This window comes from Thalassophryne amazonica, chromosome 8, assembly GCF_902500255.1.
Source record: "Thalassophryne amazonica chromosome 8, fThaAma1.1, whole genome shotgun sequence".
Classification (NCBI taxonomy): domain Eukaryota; kingdom Metazoa; phylum Chordata; class Actinopteri; order Batrachoidiformes; family Batrachoididae; genus Thalassophryne; species Thalassophryne amazonica.
In genome coordinates, this window is record NC_047110.1 from 59,205,903 (window position 1) to 59,225,476 (window position 19,574).

Sequence of the window (19,574 nt, forward strand, 5' to 3'; positions counted from 1 at the left end):
TTTCTGCTTGTTGGATGTTGGCAGAAGTGAGTGGAACCGTTGTTAGTATTTGGATTTTATGAATGCCAACGTCACATGGTGCAGTCTGAGGTAACAATTCTAAACATTTTGATCTGGATCTGCAAAACGTAAAAGTGAGAATCACATTACGCACTATAGATTTGCACTATAGGTGAGCTAAACAGGTGAAAATTACGTTTCATTTGAATGCAACTTTGCATTTGATTATAACAATTAACTTGCACTGAAACTGTTTAAAAGACAGACTCACAATATATAATTTAAAAAAAGCTGCAGATAAAAGTTATGAGGGTAAGAATCCACATTTGCATCAATAAAATGATTTATTCATTAGTGATTAAAACAAATATTACATGAAATAGGCTACTCTTATAGAACATGTTGCTATATTTACAAGATTTCAAATGTAATTTAGCCCACTGACTTGTGTGTTTGTGTAAAATTGTAAAAACTAACAGCCATAGTGTGAGCTTTATAATATTGTAAGCCTGTATGTGAAGGCTTTATGGTTTAAAGTGCATATATCAAAAGTTATAAGTGTAAAACACAGCCAAAGTAGTAGGCTAATTCACAATAATGACAGGAGAAATGAGTTGGCTGACAACAGAATACTGACAGACTGACTACAAGAAGCATACATTATCATTGCACTTTGCCACAAATAAATATCATTTCAGCAAAACAAATATAAGTGGTTACAAATGACAGAGTGAAGATACATGTTTCAGTATATTACAGTTGATCTCCTTTCATCTTTTTCCCAGAGGCTGCTGATGAGAAGCTGCAGGTGAGTCTGTGGGTTGTGGAAATGTGCAGTGGTGTGCTTCAGGGGGGCAGTAGAGGCGATTTGAAAGAGCAGGATCCAGTGCAGTGGCGAGGAGTCAACATCTTACATGAAAAATGGTGTAATGCGTCGTGAGCTTCTATGAAGAAGGAGATAATAGTTAATAATGTACAACAGGCTGATAAACTACACACATAAAGTGCCATTCAGCCTCAGAAAAAAGGGCTCCAATTTCCTTTGAGCTTTATTTTTCATTTCACACTCATACGATACTGTATGAATAAATGTGCATAAACTGTGTTCCATTTGAAGTGGTTCTTTCAAATGATTTGAGCGAATTATTCTTTGCATAGCTAAACAGTAAATGAAAACCTCCATATAAACCTGACACATCCCTTACGTATGACTTCACAGATCATTTTTGAACGTGTAGGCTGTCATCAATCATGTGTGTGAATATATGTCACTATAAATCCGCCCGGCCCTCTGTGTTATTTGTCTCACCTCTGACAATATGAAGCTGCTGAACCATCTCCTCCCTGTAGGAAAGTTCCCGTTTCATTTGATCTTGAAAATTGTCTGTGGAGCAAACAGGAGACATGTATGTGATGAGTAAAATACACTATGAAAAAAATAAAACCACAAATTTATCCTATTTTTTCTTTACAAAAATACAATGAAATTTTAAATAATGATGCAATTATAATTATTATCCATCCATCCATTTTCTATATCTGGGCTGGAGCCTATCCCAGCGGTTAAAGGTCATGAGACAGGGTGCACCCTGGACAGGAGTCGAGTCTGTTGCAGGGCCACATACACGGAAAGAACATGCAAACTCCAAACAGAAAGGCCAAAGCTGAGAACCGATCCCATGACCTTTTGCTGGGAAGTAAAAGTGCTAACCACTAAGCCACCATACTGCCCCCATTCTTATTCTTATTCTTATTGAGGCTACGCTAGAGCAAAATATTTTGTGCAAAAAAAAAAAAAAAAAGAAAAGAAAAATATAGCACAAGGTAAGAAAGAAAAATGTATATATTATATAAAATTTCTTTTGTTTCATTTGTTCAGGTGGGGAGAGATGGGGTGGGGGGGCTGGGGTCTTATCTATTGTTCAGATTTTTATTATTTTAATGTGAAGCACTTTATGATGTCTGCACTTGAAAGATGCTGTGTTAAAAATGTAGTTGAATTTACCCACCCATCTTTATCTATCTATCTATCTATCTATCTATCTATCTATCTATCTATCTATCTATCTATCTATCTATCTATCTATCTATCTATCTATCTATCTATCTATCTATCTATCTATCTATCTATCTATCTATCTATCTATCTATCTATCTATCTATCTATCTATCTATCTATCTATCTATCTATCTATCTATCTATCTATCTATCTATCTATCTATCTATCTATCTATCTATCTGTCTGTCTGTCTGTCATTCGTTCTTAGTAATCAAGGCACTCCAGTTCTTAGTAAATAGGTAACACTGAAGACACCCCAAACATCATAGCTCTTCACCCCATTTATCCCTGTAGAGGGCGCTGTTTTCAAGCTTAAGAGACAAATCAGGACAAAGCTTCACGCTCTAATTCCAAAGCATCTGATATGGAATTAGAAAATTTTAACTAAACATATTAATATTCATTTTTGGGCTTTGTTTCATTATTTGTTATTTGAAGAAGAAACTGGTGGGTCTTTTGAGTGTGTGTGTGTTGGGTGGGGGGGGGGGGGGGTGTCAATGAAAATATACTAAATATTTCAACCTTAATTAATATATGTACTATTTTAATTTAATGAAAACTTGAATCACGAACCATATCACATTATTTGGAATACAAAATGCTCCCCCAAACAAAAACCCTAAATAGTTTGTAAAGGTGTTCAGTTCCCTTATATCTTCAAACTAAAATATTTTTGCAGAAATATAAGAAAGTGTCTTGGTAGGGCCTGTGATATTTTAACATGCGTTAAGAGAAGATATGATTTTGACACATTTGACTGAACAAAGCATTCGTGCATTTATAATTTTTAAATTATAATGCAATGCTAAAATACCCTCAGTCATATGAGCATAAAAATAGGAAACAGAATGTGACCTTTTGACCTTTTAAAATAGGTCAAGGTTAGCCATCTGTGATCTTGTCCAAGGTCTGTCCCCAAAGATGCTCCCTTGTGAATTTAAAGACCCTGGCAGTAATAGGAATGGACTTATGCTGAGCAGACAGACAGACGGATGGACAGACAGGCGGATGGATGGACGGATGGACGCAAAGTCTTTGCAATACCTGATGGCCATATTTTGGCCTTGGTTAAAAAGGAATAAACGTGAGCATGCGCATTTACTTACAATAAATCTCTTTTCTAAAAGGTGTATATCAATAATTCCATGAAAAAAAGTGATAGCAAATTCAAAGTTACATAACTGTACAAAAAAATTACTGTAAAAATTGATCAATTTTAAAAAGTGACCATTTCAAAACACCACATATGTACTATGTTTTTATTTATTTAGTTTGGAATGAATTTGGGTGGTATCTGGTTCACTGTGATTAGTTGGGAAATAATATTGAAATACATCACAAAAAAACAGAAGATCTAAATTTGTTTCTCAGCAAAATTATAATCAAAGGTGTAAAATAAATTTTAAAACATGTGGATCTTTATGAAGACAACTGTGATGATTAAATCACAATAATGTCTATTTTTGCACAACACCTGGTTTTGTCATCATTTTAGCTTAAATAAAAAACAAAAAGCAAAACCTGTTCTACCAGCTGCAAAGGGGCTGAAAGCTCTAAATCTGACAATATTTAAAATAATAATAATAATAATAATAATAATAATAATAATAATAATAATAATAATAATAATAATAATAATAATAAAACAACAAACTTACACAAGTGTGTTTCTGGATTGCTATAAAGCTAAACAGCTTTCCTCTTTTGTCTACATTGTAAATACATTTCCAGCACAGCAGAATGTGAAAAAGACTGTTACTGAAATCTCAGTAAGAAATTTGTGCTTTAAGTAGACAGTTACCAGGTTACTGAATAAGAATAGTACTGCAAAATGACTGTCAGTGGTCTATTTTTGTTCACTATTCACAGGGACAAATTCCATTATTCAACCTGGAATATTCCAGCTGTGTCTCTTGCTGAATGTCTGCAGATGATTCTCAGATTTATGAACAGGATTTATATGAATGACAAATCATTACCATGCAAAAATGTAATAATTCAATATCTTCACTTTATATATATATATATATATATATATATATATATATATATATATATATATATATATATATATATAAATTACTTTTTCCACAACAGTCTTGGTGTGAAAAAAATGCAGATTGGGGGTTGGGGGTGTTAAATCAGAAATTCCAAGTTTTTTTTTAAATCTCTCATAAAACCTATACTCTGTGACTGCATGAATGTTATTAGACGGAAGGTTAAACCAGTCCACTCAAACAAGTGTTAAAAGGCTTTTTGAAAACATCTCTTTTGAGGGGAGCATGTCCCTGAACCACTTAGCATTTTTGGAAGAATGGTGCTCTTTTTTTTTTTTTTTAGACATGTCTGTGGCTCTGGCAGACAGTCCATGTGTGTCAGTGTGCTGAGGCGGGACAGGGTCATGGCAGAGCAAAGTTCATCTCTGGGCCTGAAACACCTCATGAAAAAAAAAAAGCACTTAAGTCTTCAGCGTTTAAAAAATTGAATTCAGTGACATCACTGCTTATGATAGAGTCAAATAATAATACAAGTGTATTACCTTTCAAATGTTGAAATTCACGTTCCAGTTTTTTCCTCAGTTCAACTTGCTCTAAGAGCTGCTTCTGCAGTTCTTCTGCAAAAAAGAGAAATAAATATACAAAATATTTGATATTAGCCTTTCCTAAGCATTGAAATGAGTGCACCTTCACCACCATCTTCATCTCCTCTTCCAAAAATCTAATATATAACAGATAATTTTATTTCATTTTATTTTTTCAGCCAAATCCCAGTGAATTGGCTTCAAACTGCCATGTTATTTATTGTCAGTGCAAAGTTAATAAAACTGGCAAGTGACACGCAAAGTATCAAGCAAATATAATAAATGGAAAAATCAAATACTGGCCAATTTCAGGAAAAACTCTGCTGTTATAAACCCAGAGGCCTTAGAAATCGATGGAGAAGAGCGAGTGCACGTGGATTCAATAATAATAATAATAATAATAATTTACAAGTGGAACATTTCATGAAGTTATCCTACAGCATTGTTATCACAAGTGTAATTTTAAATTATTTCAAATATATACAGTTACTGTAGCCTTCAAAATTTTAATAAAATCAACAAATTTATTTGAAATATTATTTTGTAGGCAAACTGCAATATATATATAATTTAAAAAAATTGTATCACCACCACCACTAATAATAATAATGGTAATATTACTACTACTACTATTAATACTGCTACTACTACTACTACTACTACTAATAATAATAATTTGGTTTTAGGTGATGGCTTACCTTTCGCCAGATTTTCTAGGTCTCTTTGTGATGGCAGAGCGCTGGCTGCCTTGTCCTTGCCTGCATGCACATCAAAATAATTTATATTCCCTAGAATAAATTTTGGGAAATGTAAAAAGAAAACAACAAAAACCCAGTTTATATATATATATATATATATATATATATATATATATATATATATATATATATATATATATATATAAAATATGTGTGTGTGTGTGTGTATTCCCACTCACCAGGTTCTCGTTGGTTGTCCTCGCTGCTTTGTTCTGTAAAACATTTCGTTTCGATCTCTTCCACTGTGGAAGACGGCTCTTCTTTACTTGCACCTTCATCTGTAGAGAAGATAAAACACCTAAATATTTCTCGATTATTATTATTATTATTATTATTATTATTATTATTATTATTATTATTATATTTAATACTGAAATTGTTTAATAAGAATGAAAAAGTCTAACCGTGTGTTGGAAGTAATCCCGTGTGATAGTTGGCAGGTCTGAACTGATACGGACTGTTCCTTTGTTGCAGCTCCGCTCTCTCCGATGTGTACACCTGCAAAAGAAATACATACTTATTTTAAATAGTTAAATTCATGGAATTATGAAGGTTTTAAAACTTTGAAATATTAAATTCAACATAAAATCTACATTTTTGCATATTTTATTTAAAATGTTGCATGTTTTGTGTGGCAGTGAAACAAAATTTAAAAAACGCACATAAAGCTCTTGCAGAGAACTTTTTTTTTTTCCCACACGTCACTCACTTCGGTGAAAGTGGCTGGTATTTGTGTGTCGGTGAGTCTCTCAGAGGACTGGGCCACGTGTGAACTCGCTTTCAGGGATTCGACCTGCACGCCGCTCCCAAGCGCGCACTTTGAGTCCGACTCGTTTTGTGAAACACTGTGGGCCAAACCCGGAGGAGTCCGAGGACACACAGAGGACAGAGGCCGGCTGTCCTCGTCCTCTGCCGTTTTGTTCGTCTCCACGTCCACGTCTGGTTCGCCTTCGCTGTCCACGCAGGGGGACACGGATCGGTAACTGGAGCTCTCGCTTAAAAAATCTGGCGATAAGTAGCCGGTGTACGCGCTCCTGTTGCCGTACAGTTTGGCGATGCAGTCCGCGTCTTTGATGACGGGTCTGAACGCAGACACGTAGCTGACCTTGCGGGTCGTGAGGGTCACCGCGTCCTGCGGCCTCGCCTCGTCTCCGGACTTGTCGTCTTCGTTGCGCGTGGACTGCGTGCTGGAGCAGCGGTCGTTATCGACCAGGCTGTCTTTGGACGTGTTCGTGCTCCGGTCACTGTTCTCGGAAATGTCCTTGTCCGTCTGTCTTGGGGGACACAGCAAGTCCGGCGGGGGTTTATGCTGGGCCGGCGGGTAGGGAGGCATGGGCAGCGCGCCGGCGGCGGGCCAGAACATGGGGAAGGAGTGGTAGGTGGTGTCCTTGGCGGCCGGCCACAGGACGCCCGGCAGCCCTTTGCTTTGCTCTCCCATCAGCCCGTCTTCTTTTTTCTGGCACAAACCGAAGGCTGGGAAACCGTAGGGATGCGGGAAGAGCGGCGGCGGGATCTTTTGCAGCATCCCAAAGCTTTTACTTGGCACCGGGATGACCGGGTAGCTGCGCGTACTCGCCATGCCACCCCGGCTGTCCTCGCAGTTCAGAATTTTTGGGGGTATCTCGGGGGAGTCTCGACGCACGTTTGACCCGTGCGATTTTACTGGAGGGGACCCGCTCCCTGGCAGCGTCCTCTTGCGGCTGCCCCCGTTGAACATGGCCTTCACATCTTCCCACGCGTGTAATATTTCAGTGGCGCTGCTTTTATCTGTTAATTTCAGGTGGCGCCTCCACGAATTGAAATTAGCCGCATCCGGCTGTGTGTATTTGGACTCCGGCGTGCGATGCGAGTGAAATATGAATTTATTGGGGGAAAAATACATGTTGCAGTAGGAGCACTTGATGCACTTGGCCCTGGAGCTGTTATATCTGGCCGGGATGAAGCTTCCTCGACTCCCCCATGCGCACTCGTGCGACACGTCAAAAGCAAAATTTTCTGGGAGTTTGGGAGGAGAATGAGCTCCGAGGAACGATTTGCAGAGTCTCTCGGCCTCGCGTTTAGTTATCATCCCACAGCGCCGGGAGGAAATCGGCATGGCTCCTGCTCTGCGCAGGATCTCCAGCTGGACCGGGGTGCACTGGACGCACGTGATCCCAAGCGCCACGCGTCGATTGTGTATTTCGTTATAGCTGTAATTCTTCAGCAAAGTGTTAGAGATCTGCGCCAGGCAAAGTCTCTCCTGGCCGTCGATTACCAAAGACACGATGGGTATTCCGTACAGCACCGTCTCTCCGACCTGATTGGGCTTCAGCGCGTTGGTGCCTGGAAAGGAAAGTTCTTGTTTGGAGCTTGGTGAGGAGCTGGAGTCTCTGCCCGCAGGTATGGAGTCCATCGTGGGTGGCCCAGGGGTTCTGCGGAGAGAGTGTGTGACATTAAATGTGATGCTGAGCGGAGTTTTAAATAATCAGGTCAACGTTCCAAAGTGGAGAACAAGAGCGCAGCCAGCAGCGTAATAAAGTTACAACAAATAAATGATACACGCCGACCTTCACTGTGCGCGCACTAACTGCTTTAAAAACTTCAACCAGTCAGACATTTCATAAAACGACTTCAGATTTCCTGCTGTCAGTAAAGCTCACCGTTTTTGGTGAAGCTCCCCTCCGCGGCGAACGATCGTGCTGTGATGGAGTGATGATGAAGCGCGTGGATGAAGAGGATGTGAAGGTGTCGGACGCGGTTTGTCCTCACGGCACCGCCTCCCTCCTGCTCCTTTTCTCTCTCGCTCTCTCTCTCTCTCTCTCTCTCTCTCTCTCTCTCTCTCTCTCTCTCTCTCTCTGTCTCTCTCTCTCTCTCTGCACCTGGGTTGCGTTGCGCCTGCAGCAGTTTGCGTCCACATGGCGCACACGCGCCGTAGTACACTCGCTCACCCACCCACCGCGCGCGACACTGACGGCTAAACTTGTGGCACTGAGACACGCCCACTCACACAGGCACTCTGCATTAAGTATGACTCCATGCCCAATGAAAGGGTGTATTTGATTTTTGGAGAAGCCCGCAAGGAGTCGATGCGCATTTTCCAAAAAAAGCTTAGTGATATTACAGAATTAAAAAAACAAAAGACAAAAAACAAAAACACTATAAAAATAAAAAGAATGAATAAATGCTTCATGAATCTTTATTAAATGTTTAAATTAAAAACAGGACTTTCATCATATCGACCATAATTCTTTAATTTATTTGCACCTTCCATTTGTTTTAATTTGCAGTCCTGACGCACCAAGGCTGCGTTGAGGTTTGACAATCCGCTTTCTTAAAAAAAAAAAAAAAAAAAAAAAAAAAAAAATCACCCAGCAGGGATCCACTCCACATTGTTGTGAGCGTGGATTCGGGGTCAATTGCTGAATAAACCGTGCAGGCCTCCGTCATGTGCTGCGTTCCCACGATTCACAGTTTACAAGCTACAACTCGCCGACATGCGTTCTGACAATCAGCAGCTGCTCCAAAAGTCATTCTCTGTGAGAAACAAAGCGAACAGCCGCGCGATATAAGCGGCAGGCATTTAACTCTGTACTCACAATAAAGCGGCGGCTTAATCGGTTTCACCAGGCGCGCACGCGGCGCCCGCGCCACCTATGCAACATTGATGAAGGTAACCGAACACGCTCCCACTGGACCGATTGAATTCACTGCTTTACAGCAATAATGAGAATTGGTCAACAACAAGACGCAAGAATTATTATTATTATTATTATTATTATTATTATTATTATTATTATTATTATTATTATTATTAATAATAATAATAATAATAAGATCTATCGCGGGGGAGGCATTTGTACAACTCTTTTAGACATGATAAAATAAAGCAGCACAAATATCCTGCAATAACAGCAAAAAGCTTTGATAAAATATTATAAAATAATATATTTGCCTTTAAAGCGTTTTATTTTTGGGGGGGTGGGGGGGGAAGTTGGCCACTTTTTTTTTTACATTAATTCATTAATCACTGATTATTACACCCGTTTGTTTTCTTTGCGGAATCCTGCATTGGGCTGTGAACCAACACAATACTCAGGTTTTTTTTTTTTGCAGTCTGAAAAGGTCACTTGGTTTCTTTAACATAATATTTTATTTGGTAAAATAGGCAAAATTCTCTGCAACAATACTATATGTAATTTTAAAATGAAAATCAGCACTTTTTTCATTCAAATTTAGTTTTTTACCTGCATGACTATATATATATATATATATATATATAAATTCATTGCCAAATATTTTTGATAATCAATTAGCTGTCTTGAGTATTTAAAAAAGACCAAATCTTCTACTTTGAGCTTTTTAAATGTGAATACCTTCTGGTTTCTTTGTTTCATTTTCTTGTCTCTGGTAATAAACAGAATATCTTTGGGATGTGGGAAAAACAAGGCATTTGAGGATGTCTTTGAGGATGTGTTTCACCATCTCTAAATATGTTATATCCGAAACAGCTAATCAATCAATCAAAAACATTATCAATAAATTAACTGATAATGAAAATACTTGTTTATATATATATATATATATATATATATATATATATATATATATATATATATATATATATATATATATATATATATATATATATATATATATATATATATATACACACACACATTTTATGTTAGAGCTTTATTCCAAAATGGAGTAAATTCATTTGCCCTCCTCAAAATTCTACTCACAACACCCCATAATGACGACATTAATTTTTTAATTTTTGCAAATTTATTAAACACACACACACACACACACACACACACACACACACACACACACACACACACACACACACACACACACACACACACACACACACACACACACACACACACACACACACACACACACACACAATCTCAGTGTCCTCATTAGCCCAAACCATTTAATTAAAAGTCACCACTGGCATCAGATAAATTCATAGAGCTGCCATTACTAAACAAATCCAATCTAGCATAAATTGACTGAAATTTCTTAACAAGATCCAATGTTTGGATTTGTTTGAAATCCATAACCTTAAGCCAACTAATTAGAAAAGCGGCAGAAAAGTCAGGGAGGTTGCTATCTGGACATGCTTTGCTTCTACCTTTTTATGCAAGAAAGAAGCAGCTCATTTAAAAGTGTGTCTGCATTAATCACAGTGCTGCATCAAAGTATGATAATCACCTGAACACTCTATTAAAATAAAAGTGCCAGCCCAGGGGAAATCTTACCTTACTCTTTAATTGTTTTGAGGCTTTGATAGGCTTTTTAATCTAAGATTAATTTATGCATTCTTAAATAACTCTACATATGATTAATAAGCTTGAAAATTAAAAGGAAAGCAATTATAACAAGTGGTTGGTCATCACCTCATTAGAGGGTATTAGAAAGATGCAGTTTCTAAATGTGAGTCTGTGTGTGTGTTTGCCTGATTTGGGAATCACAAAAAATGAGAGAGTGTGAAGCAGTGAGACACATCCAAATGTTTGAGAAGTGATGCTGGATAATTATTCTGAATTTTGTTCTCTTCTGCTGTCAAGGTTAGAGTCATCTGTGAGACACCTGAAAAAGAGAGGTAATTTGTTGTGACTGTGTTGTCAGTTGCGGCAGCACAGATCCTATAATCAAGACCAAAGCAAGGCTTGCTGAGATCATTCACTGCTGACCACAGAGCTGATCCGGAATGGATTCAGATCTGTGAGGACAACAAAAGGCAAAGATGAGCTGTTTGAGAGGCCACCGGAGAGACGTGGTGAAAACACTGAGAGTTGCTAAATGGATGCTAATGTGTAAACAAGACATGACTCCTCTCCTGCTCTGATGTTTATTTGTCTCCTAAAAGCCCACCCCTGGGTCCTGACCTGCACATCCTCCACTGCTAAACGGAACATTTCTTCTCACAGGAGGTGGTGTGTGTGTGTGTGTGTGTGTGTGTGAGAGGGTGGTGGTGGTGGGGGGTTCATCACTGCATCAAATGAGGCTGAGCATAGGGACCCTTTTGTCACAGACAGGGACTCATCTGCCAATGGTGAGCTGTGAGGTCCTAGGGGAAGAGAGGAACAAAGGTGCTAAAAGGCTGCACGACAATGAGGGTGCTCTGAGGAGAGCCTTCAAGTGTGGGACACAGGCTGCACGGGACAAGCTGTGCCAATCACTCTGCAATTACTTTTTTTTGTGCAATCCAAGGGCCTTGTGCAGGCATTCATGGCTAGACACAAGGACACAAGCAGTTGTGGTGAAATCTGTATTTTTCTGCACTTGCTTATTGCGTACAGCTGACCCGAAAGTCACCTTGTCATCAGGGTGCAGTGAGTCACCTGCTCTTCTACGTCTGAAAAACTTACCTTAGAAGTGTTACTAGAAACCTGTCAGCAAGTCCATCACCTCCTTTTTTCCATCTGGGTATCAGGTGTTCTGTGTTATCATCAGAGTGGCCGGAGAATCTGGTCTGTACAGCAATTTGAAAAGTACATTTGTAGAATTTTGTTGTGGGATACCAAAAAATAAATAAATAATTTAATTACTAAAAAAATAAAATAATAATAATGAAAGCGAAAACATACAATTCTTACAAGTAAAATACAAGAAAAATTCACATTATGAATTTCATTATGATTTCAAAGTTATTCAATTGAACCCACTTTGGGTTTTTGTGTTTTCCCATGTTCAGTTTACACATTTGTTTTATTTTATAGTGAGACTGACATTTAATAGAAAGATGGGAAAACATGCTCTCTTGCTCTCTCTTTCATATATATATATATATATATATATATATATATATATATATATATATATATAATTATTATTATTATTATTTGGTTTTAAAGGGTGAAAAAAATAAACCTTTTCCAACTTCATGGTGAACATCCTCCAAGTTGCACAGGTTTATGATTGTATCTACAGAAATTATCCCGTTGTTTCTCTTTTGTCCTGAAATGACTTGTCCAACCCAGTCTCATGGCGGGTTCGTGATGGCATTACGAAAAGTACATTAATCTATTGGTTTGTGATGGGGGCACGAAAATGGGCACAGAAGTCCTGATCAGGGCTCACGTTTGCTCTGCTTGACAAACTAGGAGGAATGTTGCTTATAACAAGTAATAAAGGCTCAATTTGTATTACAAAAACATTACAGAGCACAACCTGGTTAGTGGCCCCTAAAGCTATTTTGAGTTTGAGATGGCTAAACACACCAATGTAAGTGGGATCAAAGTCTTACTACAGTTTTACACTTGAGGTGTTTATTTATTTGGAACCCCATTAGCTTCCACAAGGTGGTTGCTAGTCTTCCTGGGGTCCAACAACTTAAAATCACAATACAATTACATTCCAATGATAAATAATACATACAATTAAAGTCACAACTACATTTCAATAAATAGTCCATACAATTAACAAATTAAATTCATGATCCTTCACATTAAACTCAATCCAAAGTCTATGCTTTTTTTCAATTCATTCATAGAATTTTGTATTAAAATCTTTTAAAATAATATCTACAGTTTATTTGCCTCGTACCCCCAGAAAATGGTTCCGTGCTTCTGAGGATCTAAATAACGCTGTTCTCCTCATACAGTTGGACTTTGGAAAAGGTACGATCAAATGACCAAGGCTAACCTGCCGAGTGACATGCTGATGACAGTAGCCACTATACACTAATTCATCTACAAAGAAAGTTGGATACCTTTTAAATATAGCAGTGTGCATATGACATAGTATGTTTATATTTAACTTATCCAGTACCTTTAACCACCCTAAGGTGGTGTGCATCTCATTCACACACGTTCTGTAGGAACAACCAAGGGCTACCCTGGCAGCTCTATTTTGCACGAGTTGCAATTTTCTCAGGTGCCCCTGTCTAGCACTAGACCAAATGACCAAGCAGTACTCCTGGACACTATATGATTGATCTGATCAGACCATAAGAGTTGATTGTCTAATTTAACTCCCAAAAGTGTAGTCTTAGACATATGCTCTATTCTAATTGCATCAATAGTCAAGTTTAAATCACAAGGTCTATTTAAAATATGTTTAGTACCAAAAACAATACATTTGGTTTTATAAATATTCAGAACCAATTTATTCTCCTTAACCCAATTAATAATAACATTGAGTTGAGTTTGTAAGTTTTGGCCAAGATTAGTGATTGAATGAGATGCACCAAACAAAATTACATCATCCGCATATAATACTACATCTGCAGTCATAACATTATTAGTCAGATCATTTACTAAAACTGAAAATAAGAGTGGACCCAAACAGCTACCCCGCGGAGTACCACATGAGTGTTTGCGATTAGAAAAACTTCCATTAAAAAAAGGTGCTTTTTTTTATAGCTAAAACTACTCAACTTGCTGATATGTGCTGGTCTATTAGACTGCGTCATAGGCAAACTATAAAATGTTGCTCAATAAGTGCGAATGCATAATGAAAACTCATTTTTAATTGTCCTTATAGTGATGCTCTCACTATGTTTTGGGAGTATTTAGAGAGGTTAAATTTTGTATTTTAACACTGTACGCTACAGTGTAATAAAGAAAGTGAGAAGAATTTGTCTGCATCCAACCTCAAGCATTTTCAATGGTGTAATGAGGAGTCAAGTGAGAATAGGAATTATCGTAATGATAACAAAGGTCTATGCACCATAGCTTGGGGCTGTAATGTAGGGCATTACCATAAAGATGCGACATGCTTGTATTGCGGGGCTTTGCGACCGAGCAGGCCAAAGAGATAATAACTATTAGTAGATGACAGTGCTTTGTGGGATTCCAGCTGTGGAGCCCAAATTTCCATACAGATAGAATGGCTCTGGGTGGATGATATGCGTATGTGGGGGAAGGGCCGGGTGCCTTGGTGGACTAGTCTATGTGCACGCACGTACACAACTGTGGTGCACAAGGGGCAAATCACAGCATTGCTCTCGGTCCCGCTGTCTCTGGCAAGAGTATCTCCAGTTTGAACCAGGTCCCCATGGAGGAACTGTCCAGAGTGCTGAAACTGCTGGCTGTTGCTCTGCTGACGGCTTACAAAGTCAGAAAGTGCAAATAGAGTGTATGTTAACAGAGAACCAGAGATTTCCATCAAGGCCACATGCACATGAACGAGTGTGCAACATACTTGTCAACACCAGGGAGGCTTGCCTAACAAACAAATACCCCCCCCCCCCCCCCCACACACACACACAATCACCCACATGTACTTTTCAAGGTTAAGCACTTTCAAAAGCCTAGATGTCACATTGTAAATCAACAACACAAAGCTAAGATGCCCTGCTTACAAAGTAATTCATTCAAGTGGCGCTCCTTCTCAGCGAGAGTGTGTCATCATGACCCACAAAAAAGGACAAGATCCAAAGTGAGATTAGACACTAACTGATGGATTGTCTAAGAGAGGGTCAAGTTAATAATAGCAGAAATCTCTTATCTCCTCTTTGACTCGCACTGCTGATGTAAATATGTCCGTAAACATCTGTAAACAATGCTGCAGATGTTTGTTAGCAAACAAACATAGGTGTTTAAAACGTGCCCCCCGGAGACTGCACAGGTAAGAGGATCCTAAAGAGCTTTCCGTTAAAAAATTTGGTCAGATTCCAACGACAGGCATGCTGTGTGCTTTTATGTAAGGGCAAGACTAACAGAGAGGAGACAAAGATAGTGAGAGCACAGAGCGTGAGGACACCAATCACCCTGTAATTATCCCCCTGGTGTGTGAACTGCCCAACTCTCCGTCCTTGATAGATTCGCCTGACCCAATACCACAACACACGGCCGCAATGGACTGGAGGGAGGATAAAGACAACACCATAGATCAGCCCCCGATCAGCAATGAGACAAAGACCTAACATCTGGGAGCTGCAGTGAAATTAAAGAACTGAAAGACTGAACCAATCCTGTTACAGCTTTCCATTAATAGCCTTGGAGCTGCTTGAGAAACGGCAGAAGTGAGGTAACACAGGATTCAATTTCATTTGATATTAAAGAAACACCCCTTGGCATCTCTCCCTCTCTCTCTCTCTCTCTCTGCTCACATCACTCTGTTACCTTAGAGTGATGTATTAAGCCATTTAAATTAACAATGGAATGACTTATTCTAATATGCTGCTCCTGAGGAGGACTACCTGAAATGCTTGCAGGAGTGGAACATCACAGAATCGCATACATGCGCGCTGCCACTAAACCTCAGGCTGGGTAGTGTTGCGTGTCATCCTGCTAGATAGCCCAAACAATCTGGCCAGAGCTCCTCCAATAGCAGACGATGGTGTGGTCATTATGAGCGATTATGGCAGGAAAAGAGGGTGAATGACACTACCGAGTTTATCTATGTATGGACACTGTAACACACAACGCATCCCGTAATGGGTAAATATGTTTTGTCTCAATGAAATGCCAAAAAAAAAAAAAAAGTAAATACACCAAAGCCAGATAAAGAAGATGAGTTTGGAGGATGAGTTTATGGTGGTATGTTAGGCGCTGAAGTGTAAATCTTATATAACGCTTTCCCATCTAAATCATTCAAACTGAGGCCTGGTCAACTGAATACAGCCAAGGGCATAGTGTTGTCTGTCACTGAAGGTTAGAAACACATCTGAGAAAAGCATAGTTTGATTGATGCTTGCTGAATAATGATTGGTCTGTTGTGAAAGTGTCGTGACACGGACCCACAACAGGGGGCGTTAATGAACGGACAATGGATAAGCCAAAAGTAACAATTTAATGTTGTGAATCGCACAACGACGTACAGACAATAACAATATGGTGACTGTCAATCATACACCAGGTGACGTGTGGGCAGGCTCGACGATAGAAGACGCCTGGCGAGAGAAGAGCCGGATCCACACACAGCTTCCACCACCAACGGAGCTGAAGAACACCGGAGCCGCCAAGCCCTGCGCCCCAGGTGGCCACTGTCTTCAGCAGTCAGACCCGGTACTGCTGGCAGAGAACAGAGACAGTCCTGATGAGTGTGAGTTCGCACACTCAGTAATCCCACAGTCAGTGTTTAGTTAGGAGGGAGCACCTCCACCTCCAATCACACACTCGTGCAGCTCCTGTTTAACCACTTATCTGGTTTGGGGTGTGAGGAGAAGCCGTCGCTGATCACACCAAACGCCAATCCCACAGATAAGGACACACCACAGCAAAACGGCTGCAAAGAAGTTCAGATTATTACTCAATGTTTTGAGTCAGCAGAGAAAATGACCTGAATGGTAGCTGATTTCTCGGCGGGGAGGTGGAGTTGCAGTCCGGCCTTTATGGTGGTGGTGATGAGTAGTGGATGAGTGACAGCTGGTACGGATGATGTGTGACAGCTGTCACTCCTGGTCGCTCCGACGCCCTCTCGTGCTTGAAGCCCGCACTTCAAGCAGGGCGCCATCTTGTGGTGGTGGGCCAGCAGTACCTCCTCTTCGGCGGCCCACACAACATGGTCCAGAGGACAGCCTACTTTAGTGGGAGGGGTTATGTCATTAATTACAGACATCGATAAACAATATGGATGCTGTCCGTGCATCCCTTCATCTACCTATCTATCCATCCATCAATCCATTTATCCATCTAGTGATGGCTCATGTCTTCTTTCATCTTCTCCCTCCATTTTTCAACTACAATCCCCAATTTTTCTGTTTACTGTGGTATTGTGTATCACTATTGGTCTGATTTTGGCAAACGAATAAACAAACATTCAGCCTTCTTGCTTTCTCGAATATCTTCATTCCTTAGCTCCTCAAAATACTCTCTCCACCTTCTCAATACACTCACCTTGCTTGTCAGTGCATTTCAATCTGGATTCTTTATTACTCTAACCTGCTGCACATTCATTTCTGTTCAGTCCCCCTGCCTGCCCAGCCTGATTGTCCAACTTGTACAAGTCTCTATAATATACAGTGCATCCAGAAGGTATTCACAGTGATTCACTTTTTCCACATTTTGTTATGTTACAATCTTATTTCTAAATGGATTAAATACATTTTTACTCAAAAGTCTACACACAATACACCATAATGGCCATATGAAAAAGTTGTTTTTTTTAGATTTTTCCAAATTTCTTAAAAAAACAAAAAACAAAAAAACTAAGAAATCACTTGTACATAAGTATTCACAGCCTTTGCCATGAAACTCAAAATTGAGCTTAATCAAGATGTTTCTACAGTTTAATTGGAGTTCACCTGGGGTCAATTCAGTTGATTGGACATGATTTGGAAAGGTACATACCCGTCTACATATAAGGTCCCACAGTTGACGGTGCATGTCAGAACACAAAGGAAACATGAAGTCAAAGGAATTGTCTGTGGACCTCCAAGACAGGATTGCCTCGAGGCACAAATCTGGGGAAAGGTACAGAAACATTTCTGCTACTTTGAAGGTCCCAATGAGCATAGTGGCCTCCATCATGTGTAAATGGAAGAAGTTCGGATCCACCAAGACTCTACCTACAGCTGGTCTAAACACAGCGATCAGGGGAGAAGAACCTTAGTCACAGAGGTGACCAAGAACCAATGGTCACTCTGTTAGAGCTTCAGCATTCCTCTGTCGAGACAGGAGAATCTTCCAGGACAACCATCTCTGCAGCAATTCACAAATCAGGCCTGTATGGTAGAATGGCCAGATGAAAGCCACTCCTGAGTAAAAGGCTCATGGCAGCCCACCTGGAGTTTGCCAAAAGGCACCTGAAGGACTCGCAGACCAGGAGAAGAAAAATTCTCTAGTCTGATGAAACAACGATTGAATTTTTTGGCGTGAATGCCAGGCGTCATGTTTGGAGTAAACCAGGCACCATCTCTACAGTGAAGCATGGTGGTGGCAGCATCATGCTGTGGGGATGTTTTTCAGCAGCAGGAAGTGGGAGACTAGTCAAGATTGAGGGAAAGATGAATACAACAATGTACAGAGACATCCTGGATGAAAACCTGCTCCAGAGTGCTCTTGACCTCAGACTGGGGCAATGGCTCATCTTTCAGCAGGACAGTGACCCGAAGCACACAGCCAAGATGTCAAAGGACTGGCTTCTGGACAATGTAAATGTCCTTGACTGGCCCAGCCAGAGCCCACACCTGAATCTGATTGAACAAGTCTGGAGAGATCTGAAAATGGCTGTGCACCGACGCTCCCCATCCAAGCTAATGGAGCTTGAGAGGTGCTGCAAACAGGAATGGACAAAACCACCCAAAGATAGGTGCACCAGGCTTGGTGCATCATATTCAAGAAGTCTTGAGGCTGTAATTGCTGCCAAAAATGCATCAACAAAGTACCGAGCAAAGGGTGTGAATACTTATGTACACGTGAATTCTTAGTTTTTTGTTTTTAATAAATTTGCAAAAATTTCAAAAAACTTTTTTCATGTTGTCATTATGGGGTGTTGTGAGTAGAATCTTGAGGGGAAAAAAAATGAATTTAGTCCATTTTGGAATAAAGCTGTAACATAAAATCTGGAAAAAGTGAAGCACTGTGAATACATTCTGGATGCGCTGTATCCTTTCCTTAGCTTTTGCCACATCTCTTTTTACCTTATGTCACATCTTATCTCCCTGTACACCTGTCTACTTTCATCATAGTTCAGATTTTCCCAGTTTTTTTTCCACTATCCTCTTTCTCCTACTTACCTGTACATCTCCTTTCTGTAAGTCTCCCTGTGATCCTTCCTCTGTCCAGATTACACACCCAGTACCTTCACAATTGTCACCCTTATCACATCTACAGTACTTTTTAAGTTGTCTAAAATGACTTCATGTCTCACCTCCACCCTTAATTTCACATGACAGTCCTCCTCCTTCAGCTTCCACCATCTGATCCTTGGTTCAGCTCTCATGTTTTTCCTCTTTTTTTTTAACCTCTAAAGTATTCCTACAAATGACCATCTCATGCTGTCTAGCTATGTTTTCCAATTGCTTTTAGGTTGCATCTTCTACACAGAATGCAGTCCACCTGTCTGCACCTTCCTCCACTTATACATCACCCTTTGCTCTTCTTTCTTCTTAAAATAAGTATTCACAACAGCCATTTCCATCCTTTTTGCAAAATCTACCACTATCTGGCCTTCTGCATGAAGGGAACAGAAGTTGCACCCTCTGCGCCTCTGTTCTCTTCACCAACATGCCCACTGAAGTCCACTCAAATCATTACTCATTCATCCTTGGTTACACTCTCTATGACCTCATCT

The 19,574-nt window shown here is 39.7% G+C and overlaps 1 protein-coding gene across 1 annotated transcript; it reads right to left on the bottom strand.

The window, feature by feature from the left end:
- Nucleotides 1-325: 325 nt before the first annotated feature.
- On the bottom strand, nucleotides 326-7,791 carry skor1b (SKI family transcriptional corepressor 1b). The gene is made up of 7 exons (XM_034176404.1): nucleotides 6,109-7,791; nucleotides 5,804-5,897; nucleotides 5,579-5,677; nucleotides 5,340-5,399; nucleotides 4,600-4,674; nucleotides 1,310-1,384; nucleotides 326-944 (listed from the first exon to the last, which is right to left on the bottom strand). Exons 1-7 carry the CDS (start codon nucleotides 7,789-7,791, stop codon nucleotides 847-849), a joined length of 2,184 nt encoding a protein of 727 aa, XP_034032295.1. The 3' UTR covers nucleotides 326-846.
- Between the last annotated feature and the right edge of the window lie 11,783 nt (nucleotides 7,792-19,574).